At 47.3% G+C, this 18,154-nt stretch overlaps 1 protein-coding gene across 3 annotated transcripts in view; it reads right to left on the bottom strand.

Annotated features, from left to right (window-relative positions):
- The window catches only part of LOC137304701 (AP-3 complex subunit beta-2), a 100,023-nt gene that overhangs the window by 32,318 nt on the left and 49,551 nt on the right, over positions 1-18,154 (bottom strand). For 2 of the 3 annotated variants that reach the window (XM_067973366.1, XM_067973367.1), the window contains exons 13-21: positions 17,703-17,835; positions 17,119-17,228; positions 15,537-15,713; positions 13,786-13,972; positions 12,522-12,640; positions 9,704-9,760; positions 5,336-5,447; positions 2,655-2,820; positions 1,401-1,581 (exon numbers count right to left, since the gene is read on the bottom strand). In XM_067973366.1, coding sequence (XP_067829467.1) covers positions 1,401-1,581; positions 2,655-2,820; positions 5,336-5,447; positions 9,704-9,760; positions 12,522-12,640; positions 13,786-13,972; positions 15,537-15,713; positions 17,119-17,228; positions 17,703-17,835 — 1,242 coding nt within the window. The remainder of the gene's footprint in view (positions 1-1,400; positions 1,582-2,654; positions 2,821-5,335; positions 5,448-9,703; positions 9,761-12,521; positions 12,641-13,785; positions 13,973-15,536; positions 15,714-17,118; positions 17,229-17,702; positions 17,836-18,154) is intronic. The other variant, XM_067973368.1, reaches the window with a different exon arrangement.

Genomic DNA, 18,154 nt, shown 5'->3' with positions numbered 1-18,154 from the left:
GAGAGAGTCGGGGGGGGCCGCGAGGGGGAGAGAGTCGGGGGGGCCGCGAGGGGGAGAGAGTCGGGGGGGGGGGTGAGGGGGAGAGGGAGTCGGGGGGGCGGCGAGGGGGAGAGGGAGTCGGGGGGGCGGCGAGAGGGAGAGTGTCGGGGGGGGGGGGGGCGAGGGCGAGAGAGTCGGGGGGGGCGGCGAGGGGGAGAGGGAGTCGGGGGGGGGGGGGTGAGGGGGAGAGGGAGTCGGGGGGGCGGCGAGGGGGAGAGGGAGTCGGGGGGGGGGGGGGGGCGAGGGCGAGAGAGTCGGGGGGGGCCGCGAGGGGGAGAGAGTCGGGGGGGGCCGCGAGGGGGAGAGAGTCGGGGGGGGGGGTGAGGGGGAGGGGGAAAGCTCACTGTGATGCTCTCTTGGCTTTTAAAAAGTCAAATGCTGCCAGGTTTTGAATCTGGCGGTTTCCTGGATTGTGAGTTTACCCCCTCCCTCCCCACACACACAAGGCCTATAGTAAAACTGGATGACACATGTGGGCAGATGTGTACGGATCGCCTCAAATCCAAATTAAATTTTGAAGGATAGGAATCAGAGGCGGGTAACCCAGTGTAAATGGACCCCACCCCAATGGCTGATCCCGCCCACACCAGATAATGGCATCTTTCTGCTGAATACTCTGCTGAATTCGGGGAACTCTGCTCTTCTCACCAGGCCCAACTCGAGTCAATTTGGAAAAACAGCCGAGAACAGCCAAGTTCCCCCAACCGTAATCTGTTGAAACTTTGGTGAAAATTAGGCTCTCAACCCTAAAAGCAAACTTTGAAAGCCATGACAAGTCTGAAGGGAGAAAGTTCTCCACTTGCAAGAACATCTTTGAAAGGGGTGGGGAGGGCACGAGGCCAATGGGAGAGGGGAAAATCTGGGCACGTGTGGTGGGCAGAGGGGGAGGGGGTGGGGGAGGGGACTTGGAGATCATTTTTTAAAAAAAATTTGCTCTTGGGATATGGGTGACACTAACAGGTAATATTTATTGCCCATCCCTAGTTGGACTGAGGGCACTAAGGGGGTAAATTTCCACAGGGAATCCCTCACTTGTCTGCTGTTTGCACAGTTTCCCTGGGGGTTTCCGATGTTTGGGGGTGAATTTCCACTCTTCCGCCAAAAGAGTCACCCAGGTGGGCAGGGCCTAGTTAAGGATACCATGCAGGACATTAGTGAACGAATTGGACGTTTAGAACAATCCGGCAACTTTCATGGTTTATTTTCTTTTCTGGTGCCAGCCCACAAAAGACCAGATTTATTGAGTTTAATTTCGTAGTTTGCCTCAGTGGGATTTGAACTCTCGACCTCTGGGTTGTGAGTCCAGTAGTATAGCCACCGGTTTAGTGCATCCTCCTAAAGCACACACTCAACTTGCTCACCTTCTTCCTGGTCTTTTTACCAGTGTCCGATTCAGAGTCTTCCTCTGACTCTGACTCCGATGAGCTGTTCTCGGATGAGCTGTCCTCGGAGGAGGAGGAGGAGGAGGAGGAATTCGATTCTCCCTCTTCTTTCCGCTGCTGCTTCTTCCTCGCTGCCTTTTCTTCGCCTTCACTTTGCCCACTGACAAACACAACAAGGTAAACACAGGTTACGCCTCTTCCAGTTACCCGATGTGAAACGGAAAGCAGTTTCTCAGTTCACACACACCCGAAGAGGTCACAGGGTTGAGTCCCAGCTCTACATTAGAGAGATCGGAGGAGCTCTCAAGAGTTCTGCAGTTTATCACAGCAGACAGACCAATCTTTAAACAACAACTTGCATTTATACAGCGCCTTTAATGTAGCAAAACGCCCCAAGGCCTTTCCCAGGAGCGTAATCAGACAAAATTTGACACCGAGCTACATAAGGGAGATATTAGGACAGAAAGCTTGGACAAAGAGGTAGGTTTTAAGGAGCATCTTAAAGGAGGAGAGAGGTAGAGAGGGAATCCCAGAGCTTAGGGCCTAAGCAGCTGGAAGCTACTTGAACAGACTTCCCCTGCAAGGTTCTCCCTGTGGGTAGAGGCTCCCCTGAAAATTTGAACTTTGGTGCCAAACCCATTTAACATCTTATTTGCCTTCAAGCGAGGTCCACACATGGCCTCCTCTGGTCCTCACCTAATCGAGCACCATAACGTGCAGAGCACTACCAATCGGGCAAGCAGGATTTTCCAGTCCACGCCTGGATTAGGACGATCGGCAAATCTCAATTTCCTCCAGGAATATCAGAGTGGATCGAGTGCCAGCTCCGGATAAACGGACAGAATGGGGGAAAAAAAAATCTACTCTAATGTAATTCCTCCAAATGGGACGGACTGGGCAGTGGTTTGGTCCATTGAAATTCGATAACATGGGTGCAAACGTGAAGTGATTTGGGAACTGAATTGAATTCTCGAGAGTGGAGTGATGGGAAGATGACTTTGGGAGGCCATTTGGTGCAGTGGAATTAGACGGCGTGGGAAGCAATCATAGGCTAGAAGTTACCATTGGACGCATGCTTAACTCATTCTTACAACCCTCCTCTGTCTGCTATTTTAATGCAGGTCAACTTGTTTATTTTAAATGGGTTAACACCTCAGCTACAAAAAAAAAAGACACAGCCTCACAAAACAGTGAGCTGAAAATAGAGACTCTACAATACACAACCTCACCTACCTGTCCTCGCTCTCATCTCTCCTCTTGCTCTTCTCCTTCCCTGCTTTCTTCTTTTTCTCCTTGTCCGACTTGGTCTCCTCGTCGCTCTCTTCTTCACTCCCCGAACCGGAGCCGCTCTCGCTTTCAATTTCACTCATGCTTTCAGACTCGCTGGCAGTCGGGGACTCTGCGAACAATAACGGCCGTTTGTTCAGAGGGCTCCCTTCTGGTAATCTGACGGCACGGTGCAACGCTGTGGGTCACGGAGGGGTATCGGGCCAACTCATGCCCAATAGAGTAGACTTTCCTTTTCATTGAGGACAACACCCAGGTGCAGGGAGCAGGACATGGGGAGGAGAATGGGGGGTAGGTGGAGGGGGGGGCAAGGGTTGGGGGGGGAAGAAGAGAGACCCTATTGTCTGGTCTGCACTCCCACAACACTGCCCGTTGACTTTTCTGGGTGTTCCTCCAATGAGTGGGAGTGGGGTTGCATCTGCAGCAAGTGCAAGCCCAGCGTTGAGGTGCTTAAAATGATAAAGGGATTTTAAAACATCGACACAGAGAAACTACTTCCACTGCCGGGGGAATCTAGAACAAGGTGCCCCAACCTTAAAACTAGAGCTTGGCCGTTCAGAAGTGAAATCTGGAAGCAGGGGAGGGCAATTCTGAAACTCTTTCCCCCCAAGAGGCCCTGGATCAATTGACATTTTCAAGACTGAGTGCGACAGAATCTTATTAGGTAAGGGTATCGAGGGATATGGGTCAACGGCGAGCAAATGGAATTGAGGTACAGATCAGCCATGATCTATTTCCAATGGACGGAAAATCCTGGTGAGTTCGTCAACTTTCATCACCGATTCCCGACCTGCACTCCCAGTGGGTGAAAATCCAGAGCTGGAATACGATTCATTCAATTGCCCCCATCGTGCAGAACTCCCCTCTGGTGTGACAATGATGAGTTTCCCTGCCTGAGACACCACGCATTCAAACCGTCTGCTTCTCGTGCCTCTCCCTGGAGGCGTGAAAACAGATGACCTCGATCCACCTGAAGCCACCGCGCGCGGCCCAGCTCTTCAGTGACAGCGCGACGTCTTTCAGTTGGACGTTGTATTTTGAAGTTGTCTCCTTTTTGGGGCTTGGTCAGGTTTTGGTCACAAAGGAGGTCCGTTCTACACGATGGATTGAATGGATCGTGTTCCAGCTCTGATTTTCACCCACTGGGAGTGCAGGTCGGGAATCGGTCATAGAAGTCGATGAACCCAACAGCATTTTCCACCCACTGGGATTAGATCATGGCTGATCTGCACCTCAACTCCACTTAACTCACTTTTGACCCCTAGCCCTTGATTTCCTTACCTAATGAAATTCACGGTCTCGAAAATTTCAATTGATCCAAAGCCTTTTTGGGGGAAGAGTTTTCCAGATTTCTACTACTCGTGTGAAAAAGTGTTTCCTAATTTCACTCCTGAATGGCCGAGCTCTAATTTGAAGATGATGCCCCCTGGGTTTTGTATAGAGACAGTGAACAGATTCACTGGGCTCTGGCCTGACGATCACCATTCTTGATGTCAGCAAACCCCTACGATGTGACGTCAGGAAGAGCCTGTCCTAAATGTTTGCTCCCTGGGTCCTTTTAACCAAAAGTCTTAAAGCATTTAAAACATCGTAACCCGGGTCAGCACTAGATTTCCTGAAATGGTCACTGGGCAGCAAGTGAGAATCACGGAAGCACAGAATGTCACAGCACAGAAACATGCCGTTCAGCCCATCAAATCTGTGCTGGTGTTTTTCTCCAGATGAGCCACCCAGTCTAATCCCACTCAGCTGCTCACGCCCCATACATTAGGAATGGGAGGAGGCCATTCAGCCCCTCAAGCCTGCTTCGCCATTCAATTAGATCATGGCTGACCTGCACCTCAACTCCATCCATCCACCTTTTCTCCTTGTCCATGGATACCTTACCTAATAAAAATCTAGCGCTCTCAATCACGAAAGCTCCAACCGTCTCCCAGCATCCCCAGCCTTTAGAGGAAGAATATTCCAGATTTCTACTACCTTTTGAACATAAATAGGAGCAGGAGTAGGCCATACAGCCCCTCAAGTCTGCTCCACCATTCAACGAGACCATGGCTGATCTTCGACCTCAACTCCACTTTCCTGCCCCATCCCCATAACCCTTTATTCCCCTATAGTCCAAAAATCTATCGATCTCAGCTTTGAATATACTCAAAGACTGAGTATCCACAGCCCTCTGGGGTAGAGAATTCCAAAGATTCACAACCCTCTGAGTGAAGAAATTCCTCCTCATCTCAGTCTTGAATGGCCGGCCCCTTATCCTGAGACTATGCTTTGTGTGAAAAGTACTTCCTGATTTCACTCCTGAATGGCCTAGCCCTAATTTAATTGTGTCCCCTCGTTCTTGATTTCCCGCATCAGAGGAAATAGTTTCTCTGTACCTACCCTGTCGAATCCTTTCAACATTTTAAACACCTCGGTCAGACCACCCCTCAATCTTCCACACCTTTCAATATTTCTCTTTATTAAGCAACTAATGAATTATTGTAATATTAAGCCCCGATCACAAACAGTTTAAGAGATTGCCATACAAAATAAATTACAACCAGTAGAGGGCGGGGGGGGGGGGGAGGGAGGGGTTAAACGATGACTTGCATCGAGCGCGAGTTACATCACAAGTTACTTACGACTGTCTGCAGATTCGGTCGGCTCAGACTCCCCCTCTGAATCAGAATAGAATGGTTTCTCCACCTTCTCTTTTCTTTTCTCTCTGCCACTGGGTTTCGTCCATTCTGGAACCTGGAAGGGGAGGAAATAAATAAATAATCAATCATTCACCCGAACAGCACAGAACGAGAAATGGAAAATCAAACTAAACTTCGGGCAGGGGCTTCAGGTCAGAATGCGATGGGAGGATTGGGAGACTGGCTTGTAATTGCTAAAGTCTGTGAGCTGCTATCCTCTATGCAGATAGGCACAGTCAGTATAAGATATACAAAGCATGGAAATGTAGGCTATATGATGCACTGAGAAAATTAAACAGAAACTGCAGTAAACTTGCTCATGATGTTTCCACATCAAACCTCATTTGGTTTATTTATACGCTATCGTTATTTAACGGAGCAGTGAGCTTCATCTTTGTTTGTTTTTAATGTCATTTTAACTGGCCCTCATTACTTCTGCAATATATGGGACTGGCTGATCTCCCATGGCATTGCTCGCTGTGAGTCAGAGGTCGAAGTGTGACTGGGAAAAGTGGTGAAGAAAGTGAGACACTAAGAGAGGAGGCTCTGCACGAAACGTTTTTAATAAACTGGAAGTAATTAAGTGGCTGCTTAAATTCACTCTCACACCAGCTGGTATCACTTCCCCCAGGAACAGGGGGTCTGCAGAAATCGTAACTGTACAGAGATGGCAGCAGAGATCTGTGCGATTCCCCAGTTACCTTATATATTTAATTTAATCTGTTAGAAGATGAGAAGGGTTTATGTCTCTGGTGGTAGAATCTGATTATTAACCCTCTGTAGAGGTAAAAATAACTAATTCTGCCCCTTTAAGAATTGACCTGCAATATGTCTCCCCCGCCCCCCTCCTCCATTTTGTACTAACAGAGCATCAAAATTAATTTTGAATTTGTGCGATTGTGTAAAACGGGTGTCAGCGAATCGACTGCCCGTTTTACACCGCTCCCTGATTTTTATTTCTATTTACTTCACTGGAAATAAAAACGGGGACGAGCGAAGAAACCTGCTAGTGACTCACGATCGCCCGCTTTACACTATCGCACAAAGTCACAATTACCACCCCCCCCCCCCCGACCCTGATATTTAGTGCAGCTGCACCGGTCGATCTGCCTGACATTTCACCCGTGCAGGAGGGCAATCTGTGGAAGGTGGGGAGGGGGACTGAACTCTGGAAAATCCAGTCCGAGGGGTTATGGGCCCGGCGCCCATATTCGTGAGACTGTTAAAACCATTAGAACTTTCCAGTTCTGCCAAATACATTGACGATTAAATGCTTAGTTCCCATGGCAACTGCAGGTGTTTGCAAGATGCGGCACTTTTGAGCCTGTGTTTTTGGTTATTATTTAATTAAAGTAAGAATACCCTTGAATAAATGATTTAGAGTGCAGGAATGAATACCCATCTCGGAGTGTAAATGGGACCATTTAAAGTAATAGCCATGTTCTCAATATGTCTGTCCAAAGGACTTACCAGCATGCAGGTAACAGGACACACAAATTGCACTAGGCCCCACACTCCCCTTCCCAGGACACATGCGTTAGCTTGGATACAAAGTGGTCAGCCCAACTCTGTACAGCTCGTTATAGTAACACTCAGCTCAGTACAGTACTAACTGATATGGTACAGTATTACCCAGTTCAGCACAATAACACCCAGCTTGAGTACAGCAACACCGAACATGGTATAGCTCAGATCAGCAATAACCGTCTCTCGGCAGTACTAACCAGTTGAGTATATAACCTCTTCCCTCCCCACCCAGCTGGTGTATTACAGCATTAGTCGACTCAGTAGACTAGCTCAATAAAATGTTAGCCAGTTTAGTTCAGGTACATGCCGCTAACTCAGACTTGCTTTCTTTCATCAGATGAGTTCCATGATTTTCTGTCAGTCAGACTTGTTCCCCTTTGTTTGGGAGCGGGTTGCCTGATTATCCTCTCAGTGATAGAAAGTGGCCTGGAGGAAACATTAGGGGGGGTTGGGGAGGAGGGTATATTACAAGGTAATAAAACTTCAAACAAAAGTTGGGTGATATACTGCACTGAGCCGGGCCTCACTGGAGTGAGCTATTGTAGTGAACGGTTCATGATTGGAATGACCTGCATCACACTGTGCTTAACTGGGTACTTACCTGATTGAGTTTGGTGATGTTAGATTGACCTGGTACACCTAGATGGTTGATGCTGGTCTAAGGCGGCCATTACCAGACCAAGCTGTACCTTATTGGAATAAGCTTGTTGAAACTGGAATGAACTGGGTGTAAGCTGTAAGATCCTGTGCTGAACTTGTTTTTGAGTTGTGCTGAGTGACACCAGGCTGAGCTGGGCATTGTTTTGACAAGGTGAGTAATATTGAACTGAGTTCAGTATTGCGACAAGGTGTGTAATAGTGAACTGAGCTGGGAGTTGTTGTGACAAGGTGAGTAATAGTGAACTGAGCTGGGAGTTGTTGTGACAAGGTGAGTAATAGTGAACTGAGCTGGGAGTTGTTGTGACAAGTTGAGTAATAGTGAACTGAGCTGGGAGTTGTTGTGACAAGGTGAGTAATAGTGAACTGAGCTGGGAGTTGTTGTGACAAGGTGAGTAATAGTGAACTGAGCTGGGAGTTGTTGTGACAAGGTGAGTAATAGTGAACTGAGCTGGGAGTTGTTGTGACAAGGTGAGTAATAGTGAACTGAGCTGGGAGTTGTTGTGACAGGGTGAGTAATGGTGAACCAAGTTGGACAATACTGGTGTAAGATGAATAATATGATACTGAGTTGGGGATCAACTGTACCAAGTAGGATGACGTCAGGCCAGGCTGTGTATTATTGCACTGAGCTGTGTGTTACTGAACCAAGCCGAACATTACAGGAGCAACCTGGGCATAACAGTACACAAGTTGGATTGGGTGTCTTAACCCAAATGTCAACATAGCAACACAGCATTATCAGGTCGGATGCAGATTGCGAAGAGCAGCTGTACGCGGAGATATCGATGAGTGAGGATGTGTGCACAAGACTTTTGAAAATGGACTGAAATGCTATGAGGTCTACCAGCCAAAGTGTGAACATTTTAACAAAATCAGTCTTTGATGTGTTTCGAATCAATCCCTTTTGACTTTGAGTCGTTACCTGGGAGCAGCTCTCCTCTTCAGTCTTTGACAGGGAGAAAATAAATCAATGAGGAGGTTTTGTATCGGTGAATTTACAGCCCTTCATTCGTGACTCTGTACTAAGTAAACACAGGGGGTCAAACAAACCAACGACTGACTTGAAACTCCCAGTATCGTTCACTTAGAGAACAGAACAAGTTGCGTCTAATTCCTTCATTGTAAAAAATATTTTCTTACCCTTTAGGGACAAAACGATTGGGTCCCTGCCCTGGTTTCACACCTGCCATAAAGGTTTGAGAGATTTTGTTTCAAGAGGATCACACAATATGAACACAAGAGACAGCGTCCCCAATGGATCCAAATAAATAAACACAAGACAACAGCAAATGCACAGTGCCAGGTGACCAATGGCCATTCTGCCGGTGAGGGAGATGAGTTTACATGCTTAGTGCCAACTTCTATTCCTGCCAGACCTGTTAAGGGGTGATCTCAAAACAAAAACCTACAGTTAAAACACTTTTCCTTCAGAGGGATGAGGTGTGTGGTTTTTTTTTGTTAGCCCAAAACTGGTAGAATTCTTATCTGATCCCCTCAGTTTGTTCTCACAAGGGCCAACTCTGAAGGACACTGAAGTTACCAGCAACGAGTGGTCCCACTGCTCTGCGGTTCTCCCACTGGGAGGGGGCTTAGCAAAGGCTGTTGAATGTGGACAACAGGGCAACCGATAAGAGTCAAAGCAAGTGAACAGGATAAAAGCTTTATGGCGGCATGGCGGTCAGGACTTGCGCAGCTAAGTGACGCGAGACTGAACGACACGCGATATGAGGGAGGGGATGGAAAGCTTTGTTTTGGAGCAGAAATAGTGACTGCTGCGGCCTAATTTGTCCCACCGTGGCCAATTTCATGGTATCTGTCCCACAGTTACAGGGTGCGCTAGACTCAACATTCAGGAACGCTCAACCAATACACCCTTTAAAAACTATAGCTCTTGCCCAATGACCAGCATAAGATTGTATAACATACTTTGCTGTATTGTGCTGTAGTGGTAGTTTGATGGGGCAGTGGGGGATTGTAATTTGAGCCCAGATAAAATGAGTTTCATCTGGAATCCAACACCAGTGTCTTGAACATCACCCCTTCCGTGCAGATGCTCGAGTGACTCAGTAACCGGCTGTCCCTGATGTAAAAGCACACAGCACTGCAAACAATGCACACCCACACCTCTTTCCAGTCTCCCAGCAATCCGATTCGCACCTCCGTCTCCGTGAACACTTCCTCCTGTGGGTAGCATTGCAGAGAACACTCCCAGTCAGACAACTACTTATCGGGCCTGCAATTCAGAGCCAACAAACTGCAGAGCAACAGCACTAGAATTACTGCCCCCCATCCACCCCCCCAACACTTCTCAGACTCGGGATGGTCACCACTAAGTCAAGTAATCTTTTTTGTCTTTACTTTGGCCAGTGTTGTGATTATTAATCTTGTTTCAGCCTAATTACCAATCTACGTTCCTTCGTTTTAGTCCAGGAATGTTGGGGGCAGGAGTCGGCCATTCAGTCCTTCGAGCCTGCTCCGCCATTCAATTAGATCATGGCTGATCTAGCAAGCCCAGCAACTGTCCAGGAAATGGATCACTTGGTTGTATTGATCCTCGTACCTTTGGCCTTTATTGTCACTGTCAACCCTCGGCATCACCTTAAATCACTCCGAATCACTGCTATCCCGACTTTCGTCCAAGTCCTAAGATGTCACTGCTGGGATTTGTCTGTGGAGCAGTGCCTCTATTTTTCTGGTACGACACAGTCAAAACCGATCGGGATCATACAGAAAATCTGATCAGGGAGGGGATGGAGCCATTTAGTCTATCACCCAGAGTACTTGAAGCCGAGACAGCAGACAGGAACAGTAATTGTATGGTATATTATGCAGAAGTTATGAAACGTCTTTATGCTTTAATAAATGTTGATCAACTTAAAAAAATAGAGGCGGAGCTCCTCCCTTAGATAGGGCGGCCTATGCAGTTTCGACAGCTAAACCGTTACAAACACATTCTAATATGGCCGGCATGTCGATCAATAATGTATTAATCTGCAATAATAACCGGCAGTATCTTCACCCCAGGTCCTTACATCCCCTACAGCCGGAATCCTGTCCACATAAAGCACTGGATAGGACAGAAACAATCATTAGGTATCGATGCTGCTGACTGGCTGGGGACTGGGGATGAACGGTTACTAAGAAGGGGCCTGTTCCACTTCTCCACAGAGACACTAGTGGGAACAGACAGGCTGAAGGGAATGTCAATTCGACTGAAGTTGCGTTGCCATCATCTCAGTAATAGAGAGCTTGCTCACTAATGCGATTGTGAAGGAGTTCTTTTTTTTTTACAAAAGTGAAACATTATTTATTTTTTTAAAATGTCCTTAATGACTTTGCTGTCTTGCCTCAGTAAATCAGTAAAAGGCCCAAAGCACCAAGGAAACCGATTTGATTTTTTCTCTTCCTGATGTTATACCAGTATTAACAGGTCGTTTTATTAATGTGGCTGTGCTCTCTTTGTGTATATATAATGGACAGAAGGTGAAGGACCAAACAGGTCCTTTCAGGGATCAATTAGGTCGAAATACTATAAAGGGGAAAATGGACTCTTCGCCAGAGCTGTCACCACCGGGAAATTGCTGAGTGCAAAATTTTCAGTCTCAAAGTTGGCACAAACACAGCTAATAGTATCAAACTGAGTCCCCTTTTTATTTTCTCCTAACTTCAATTAGGCCATAAAGTCTAAACTGTTGTTAAGTAAACACACAGTAAGGTCACCCAGAGTCTAATTGCAGACTGGGAGATCCTTATAAATTTCAGGCTCCAAGTCAATGGCTGGTTTTCGTCCTCATTTTGATAAAAGACTGTTTTTGCGTCTGTAACAAAACGTAACATCTAGGGTGTACTAGCTGCAAGACTTTTATATGTATTTATTTCTGTGCTGTTCTGGACTAGAGCCTGAAGTACATATCCGAGTGATCTAGGCCTGCCAATGTTTCAATCTAAATTCGCCATCCGGTTCCCGCTGATGCAGCCTGTCTGAGTCACTCACTTTCTTCAGCTATCGTTGGAGAATGACTGAGTCGTGTCTCCTGGTAAGGCCAACAATGGAGGGCCTGCGAACCAATGCTCCATACACGTGTTTGGGTTTGTGGGTGGAGAGCTCTGCCGTAGCCAGCGTCAGCCGTGAAAACATGGCTCCCACTTAATCTGCTCGGACACTGCATCCGGAGTGTCAATGGTTTTAGTGTATTCGTTATCTCTCCTTCTCTCTCTCTTCCTCATTTCCTTCTATCCGTCTCATTCATTTCTCGCGACAGCCCGTGGGATTTTCCCTTTGTTGCTGTGTATTTTAATAGAGCATTTTCAAACCTGCCGCAGATGCTTGGAACGCCCCACCCTCCGTACGGGAACACAGGAACAAGAGTAGGCCATTCGGCCCCTCGAGCCTGTTCCGCCATTCAATTTGGTCATGGCTGATCTGCATCTTAACTCCACCTACCCGCCTTGGTTCCGAAACCCTTAATACCCTCACCTAACAAAAATCTATCAATCTCCGTTTTGAAATTTTCAATTTACCCCCAGCCTCTACAGCTTTTCGGGGGAGAGAGTTCCAGATTTCCACTAGCCTTTGTGTGAAGAAGTGCTTCCTGACATCTACCCCTGAACGGCCTAGCTCGAACTTTAAAGGATATGCCCCCCTTGTTCTGGGCTCTCCCACCGGAGGAAAAAGTTTCTTTGCAATTCTCTACTCATCGCTACCCACAAGGGCAGTGCCAGGACAGTCTCTCTTTCCATACGTTCCCCAAAGAATTGCTGCAGGAACAAGCCAAGTCCAAATTCTTCGCTGCTCCTTAGTGCCTGTAAAGAATGCTCTAACCCAGACTCTGCCCATCTCCATGCTCTGTCCTTCACTGAGCTCTGCTACAAGGCACAAGGCGATTTGAGGACCACACCATCTGCATGGCGACCCATAGTTGACCCCTGGGCTGCCCTTTACCTCCACGTTGCGGACCGATGGGTCAGGGGCAGACTCCGGCCAATCCGGGAGCTCCTGGTATCCTCCGGCCTTGCTGTTGAGCAGGTGGGACAGCGAACCGAGCTGGAAATGATCCCGATCTGCGAGAAAGACAAATCCCAACGTAGTAAAACTGGATCCCGTACAAACTGACACCCTGTTAGACTCACATCAAACGCTGACCAGCATTTCAGAGACTGTATTGAAAACCCAGTTTACTCATCTTAATGCATAGACCCTTCATTCAAATTTATTCAAAACACTAAACTCCCACTTTGCGACATCCAAATTATTGGATAATTCAATTTATTTAGATAGCAAATTAACAAATTATCAGGAGTAAACTGTATAGGTTTTTAAAAAAATATTTTAATTGAGAGTTCCAGCTCCTGATTTACACCTTTGTTGAACTGTTCAAGTTTTCCTGGTTTGTTTATCTTAACAAAGTAAATTTGGGGGCAGAAATTGTGAAGATTTGCCCCCAGGGTAGAACCTCATGAGATGTGAGCGCAGGCCAGAGATGGGGCTACAACATCGTAGCCCTGATTCTGTGCTCCAAGAGTGGAGGAGCCCAGAACAAGGGGGCATAAACTGAAAATTCGAGCTAGGCCGTTCAGGGGTGATGTCAGGAAGCACCTCTTCACACAAAGGGAGGTGGAAATCTGGAACTCTCTTCCCCCAAAAGCTGCAGATAAAAATTTCAAAACGGAGATTGATAAGATTTTTGATAGGTAAAGGTGTTATGGGATATTGAACCAAGTAGGTGGAGTTAAGATACAGATCAGCCATTATCTAATTGAATGGCAGAACAGGCTCGAGGGGCTGAATGGCCGACTCCTGTTGCTAACATCAGCACTGGAGCCTCCATAACATCTGCCCTGATCAGCGCACTAACCGGTACAACATGATGAATAGGGCATGTTGTGGGGAATCCTTATCAGCCCTGGGTTTTTTGTTTGCTTTTTGCCTCTACCCTGGACATTACATAGCACTGGGGGTGGAAGTGAGGGAGGGAGTTCAGGGGGAGGGAAGAAGTGTTTAGTCATCATGGTCCAGCCAACACGAGTGTGGGGCAGGCTTGATGGACCAACTGGTCTTTTCCTGCCCGTTTCGCATGTTCATAATCACCAGCCTCCAGCACCCCTGAACAGTCAGACTGGGGTTCACTCACGCGCAATGCATACCCATCTCTGCCTCTCACCATAACAAACACAAGACAACGACCCCAGCTTTAGTACTCTCCTACCTTTGAAGGAAGACTCGAGGACAGGAGCTGGTTTCTGAGCCAGGAATAGCTTCTTGGCATATTTGCTCAACACTCCGCTTTTCTCGGTGGGAACGATGAGTTGGCGGATGAAACGAGCTCGGTCTCGGATGTCATAGTTCTGGTCATATTTGGCCAGGTTAAGGACATACTGAGTCAGAAGTTTGGTCTAGATGTAAAAAATAAATAAATAAGAAGCCCAAATTGAGTATAAAGGAAGACGACAAGGCAAGAGCAGAGCGAGATCGACCTCTTATCAAAGCCTGTAAGCAGGGCGACAGAATGACGCTCGGCGGGAGGTAACTAGGCCATAAAGGCAGATGTGCAGAGACTGCAGCTTGCAGGTGAACGTTGTTTGATGCATTTACACCCTTGATGCATCTGGCACTCCTGCAGCACGTACCATGGAGCCAATTATACAGGGGTGGGGCATTCCATGGAGGATGTCCGAGGTCCACAGCCCGAGACGTCTAGCCTGTGATCATGTGGCCAGACACTGCACACAGCACTAGGATATCCCAGACACAAGGCTCATTTACCGCCCCCCGACACCAAAAAATTAGTTGGCCTCCCCAAATGCAGCTGGAACCTCCAAGCAGTGCTCGAGTCTCTTGAGTGCCAGTTTGGGATAGAGTTCTCCAGGGGGAAGCTTGGATGGGAGGTGGGGGGCGGTGGTGGAGGGAGGAGGGAGGAGGGAGGGAGCCCTCCCTTATGATGAGGCCCGTTTCCTTCCTCAATCAGCAGCTCTCACCCACCCGGCGGGACTGGAGTACCCAACGGCCACAAAGAAATAAAACATGGCGGTAATGTCTGGGCAGCCAGCGGCTCTTTACCGGCTGCTGGTGCCAGATATACTGGTCCCACCCGCGTGATGCCCCCAGTGAATAAGATGGCCTCAGATTCGTTTCTGTGTGGGCGGGAGTCCCCAATTCACAGCGGTCCCAGAGACGCTGGGCCGGGGCTGCTTTATTGGCCCCTACGAGTTAGAACCTCAAGACCTTCAAGAGGGAGTTGGACCAGTTCCTGATTGGGGCAGAGATTGGACCCAAAGAAGATAAGTATCTTTATAGATAATACTTGGTCCGTGTGATCTCCTGAACTGGTTTCGATCACCTGAGGGGATCGGAGAGGAATTTTCCAGTGTGTTCTTTCCCTTATTGGCCCTGGGTTTTTTTTCCCCTGTTTGTTTTGCCTCTCCCAGGAGGTTGCGGTGAGTGGGTGGGGGTGGAGGAGAGGGGTGAAGGGGAGGGGTGGAGAAGTATTTAACCACGATTCTCCGGCCATCATGGTGTGGGGGGCAGGCTTGATGGACCAGCTGGTCTTTTCCTGCCCATCAATTTTGTACGTTCGTAAAACGGTTTGATCCGTGTTTGGGGTGGGGCTGATCAGGAAAAGGGAGCAGTCGATATTTTTCCCCATTAGCTGGTAATCCCAGTCAGTTCAGTCCTTTTATTCTTGAGAATGAGGCTTGATCAGCAATTTTAATTCAATAGAACAAACTCTTAACATTTTCAAAAAGCCTTTAGAATGAGAGATTTGACCTTCGCAAATGAAGTGTCATTGGAAAAAGAACTGCAAGGCCCTTATTAAATGCAACAGCACAATTATGCAGCAACCGTGAGCTCGGAATTGTGAGCAACTCTCAACGTAACTGCCCCTGCTCCCCCCCAAACCATGGCTATGTATAAAACCGCATTGGTTCATTCTGGGTGTACGAAGGGATAGACCAGCACCTGTTTGGAGTTGGTGAGGTAGAGCTTGGCGGCCAGGTTAATAATTTGCAACTTAACAATGTCTTCCTCATTGGTGAAGGATTTGGCCATTTTTCGAAGCACGTCCGGTGCGATCTTGGGCACGTGTTCGCAGTACTCTCCGATAAGCCACAGGATGCTGGCCCTTGCCATAGGAACCTGCCCAAAGAAAGGGGGGGTGGGGGGGAAAAAAAAAATCGGTCAGATCGGCCTTTTGTGTCAGTAAACAGGCTGTTCTTTGAGCGTTATCAAGTTGTGTTAGCCGTGGCTCAGTGGGTAGCACTCTCACCTCTGAATCAGAAGAGTGTGGGTTCAAATCCCACTCCAGACACTTGAACCTACATCTGGGCTCACACCCCAGTGCAGTAGTACTGAGGGAGCACTGCACTGTCGGAGGTGTTGACTTTCAGGTGCAATGTTAAATTGAGGCCCCTTCCGCCCTCTCAGGTGGACATAAAAGATCCCATGGGACTATTTGAGAAAAAGCAGGGGAGTTCTTCCTGGTGTCCTGGCCAATATTTATCCCTCAACCAATACCTAAAAACAGATTATCTCAATGCTGTTTGTGGGAACTTGCTGTGCATAAATTGGCTGTCATGTTTCCTACATTACAACAATGACTCATCTACCAAAATAGGAAGCCATTTGGCCCAAAGAGCCCGTGCTGGCTCTTTGTTAGTCCCATTTTCCCCCTGTAGCCCTGCGAATTATTTCCCTTCAAGTATTTATCCAATTCAATTCATTGGCTGTGAAGCGCTTTGGGATGTCCTGAGGTTGTGAAAGGCACTATATAAATGCACGTCTTTCTTTCTTATAGTGGACTGATGCTTCGATGAGATGAGATTATTAACTTCAATGTGGATTACCATTTTAGACATTTTGTAATGTCAGGATATTCCTCCGGCAGGATTTGGGAAATTTAGATTCTCAGTTCAGGCTTCATGTTTTTAAAAAAAAAATACAACTGGCAAATCACCAGTGGCATTGCTCACAGTGAGAGGCTACTTTAAAGGGTGACCTCTAAAGTGTGACAGGAAGCAAGTGCAACACTTATATAGGAAGTGTGCGCTTCACACAAGCTTTATAAAAATATTAGAGAAGTCACAGATCACAGGATATACATATATTGGGGAGAGGGGCATTGTGTTGGCATGAGGTGAATTAAGAGTTAAAATGAGCCCTATTGTAGAGGAACCCCTGATTATCTACACACCTTCATTATTTCCATTGCATCACTGAACCTTTTCGCCATTGTTACGAATGAATGTAGTGAGTGATCAAACAGAAATTTTACACCATGGGGAATATTTTCTTCTCTCTCTCGTGTGGGGTTAAATAACTTGGTGTTCAAGACTTGTGGAATATTATTCCATTATTATCCAACTCTCGTGTTCAATAATAATTTGGTTCAATCAAAATGGCAGATTATCCCCATTTTACAGTAGCCGACCTCGCGTAGGGAGACGAAGGACAAATATGGTTATGAATTCAAGGCCCTTGGAATTATTTCGGGGAGAGCAGTATGTAAATGCTTCACGCCCACATGCCCGGCCCCGACACTCACCATGATGTTGTCAATGAGTTTTGCCATGTGTTTGATGATGTCGCTGTGCTGCGATGGCTGCATCTGCAACAACTTCTTAATAACAACCACGGACTCGGCCACCACCAACTCTAATACAAAGAACAGCAGTGATTAGAAATCAGAAAAACACAGTAACAGCCCCCTCAGTCTTCAGTACCGTGGGGCAAGTGGGCACACAGCACAGGCACAATATGAGGGACGAGCGAGGGACGAGCGAGGGACGGTTCCTCACTGCGCAGATCTGTTGCGAGACGGAAACAAAAGAATATTAGAGGGATTGCAAATTGAGACACCGGGACAGGGAGATCGCAAGTGTAGGAAACCACTGAGATTACAGGAAGTGGAAAATACTTTAGAGGGTAGAGAAAAACGGACGGTGAGATTCTACTGTAAATAAGAATGAATCTATCAGAGGGTCTGTATCGTGACCTATACTTTCTACTGGTCTTACGTTTGTCACTGATACATAAAGGAATGTATCTTAAATTATGTATCACATGCAAAAGATTTTGCTGTCGGACTGGTCAGTATTTGCTTTAGGCTATTGGTTACTTGGACCTCACCGTCTCTATTGGACAGCAGTTGAACCAATCCATTGAGGCAAGTGTCCCGGACTTCGTCAATGTTGGTGGCACATCGACCAATGGCCTGTATGGTGGCAGCCACAAAGTCCTTGTCCTGGCTCTTGATATATGTCTAAAGAGAAAGTGAAAGAGAAAGAGAAAGAATGATGACAGTAAAGTAATAATCATGGTTATAGTATTAGACTCTTCCAACTCTGGCCTCTTGCACATCCCCGATTTTCATCGATCCACCACTGGCGGCCGTGCCTTCAGCTGCCTGGCCCTAAACTCTGGAATTCCCTCCCTAAACCTCTCTACCTCTCTCCTCCTTTAAGACGCTCTTTAAAACCTACCTCTTTGACCAAGCTTTCGGTCACCTCTCCTAATATCTCCTTATGTGGCTCAGTATTAAATTTTGTTTGATAGTCGCTCCTGTGAAGCGCCTTGGGACG

Source organism: Heptranchias perlo, chromosome 38, assembly GCF_035084215.1.
Source record: "Heptranchias perlo isolate sHepPer1 chromosome 38, sHepPer1.hap1, whole genome shotgun sequence".
NCBI lineage: Eukaryota > Metazoa > Chordata > Chondrichthyes > Hexanchiformes > Hexanchidae > Heptranchias > Heptranchias perlo.
The sequence above is the reverse complement of the archived record's forward strand: the minus strand, read 5'-3'. Positions and strand labels throughout refer to the sequence as shown.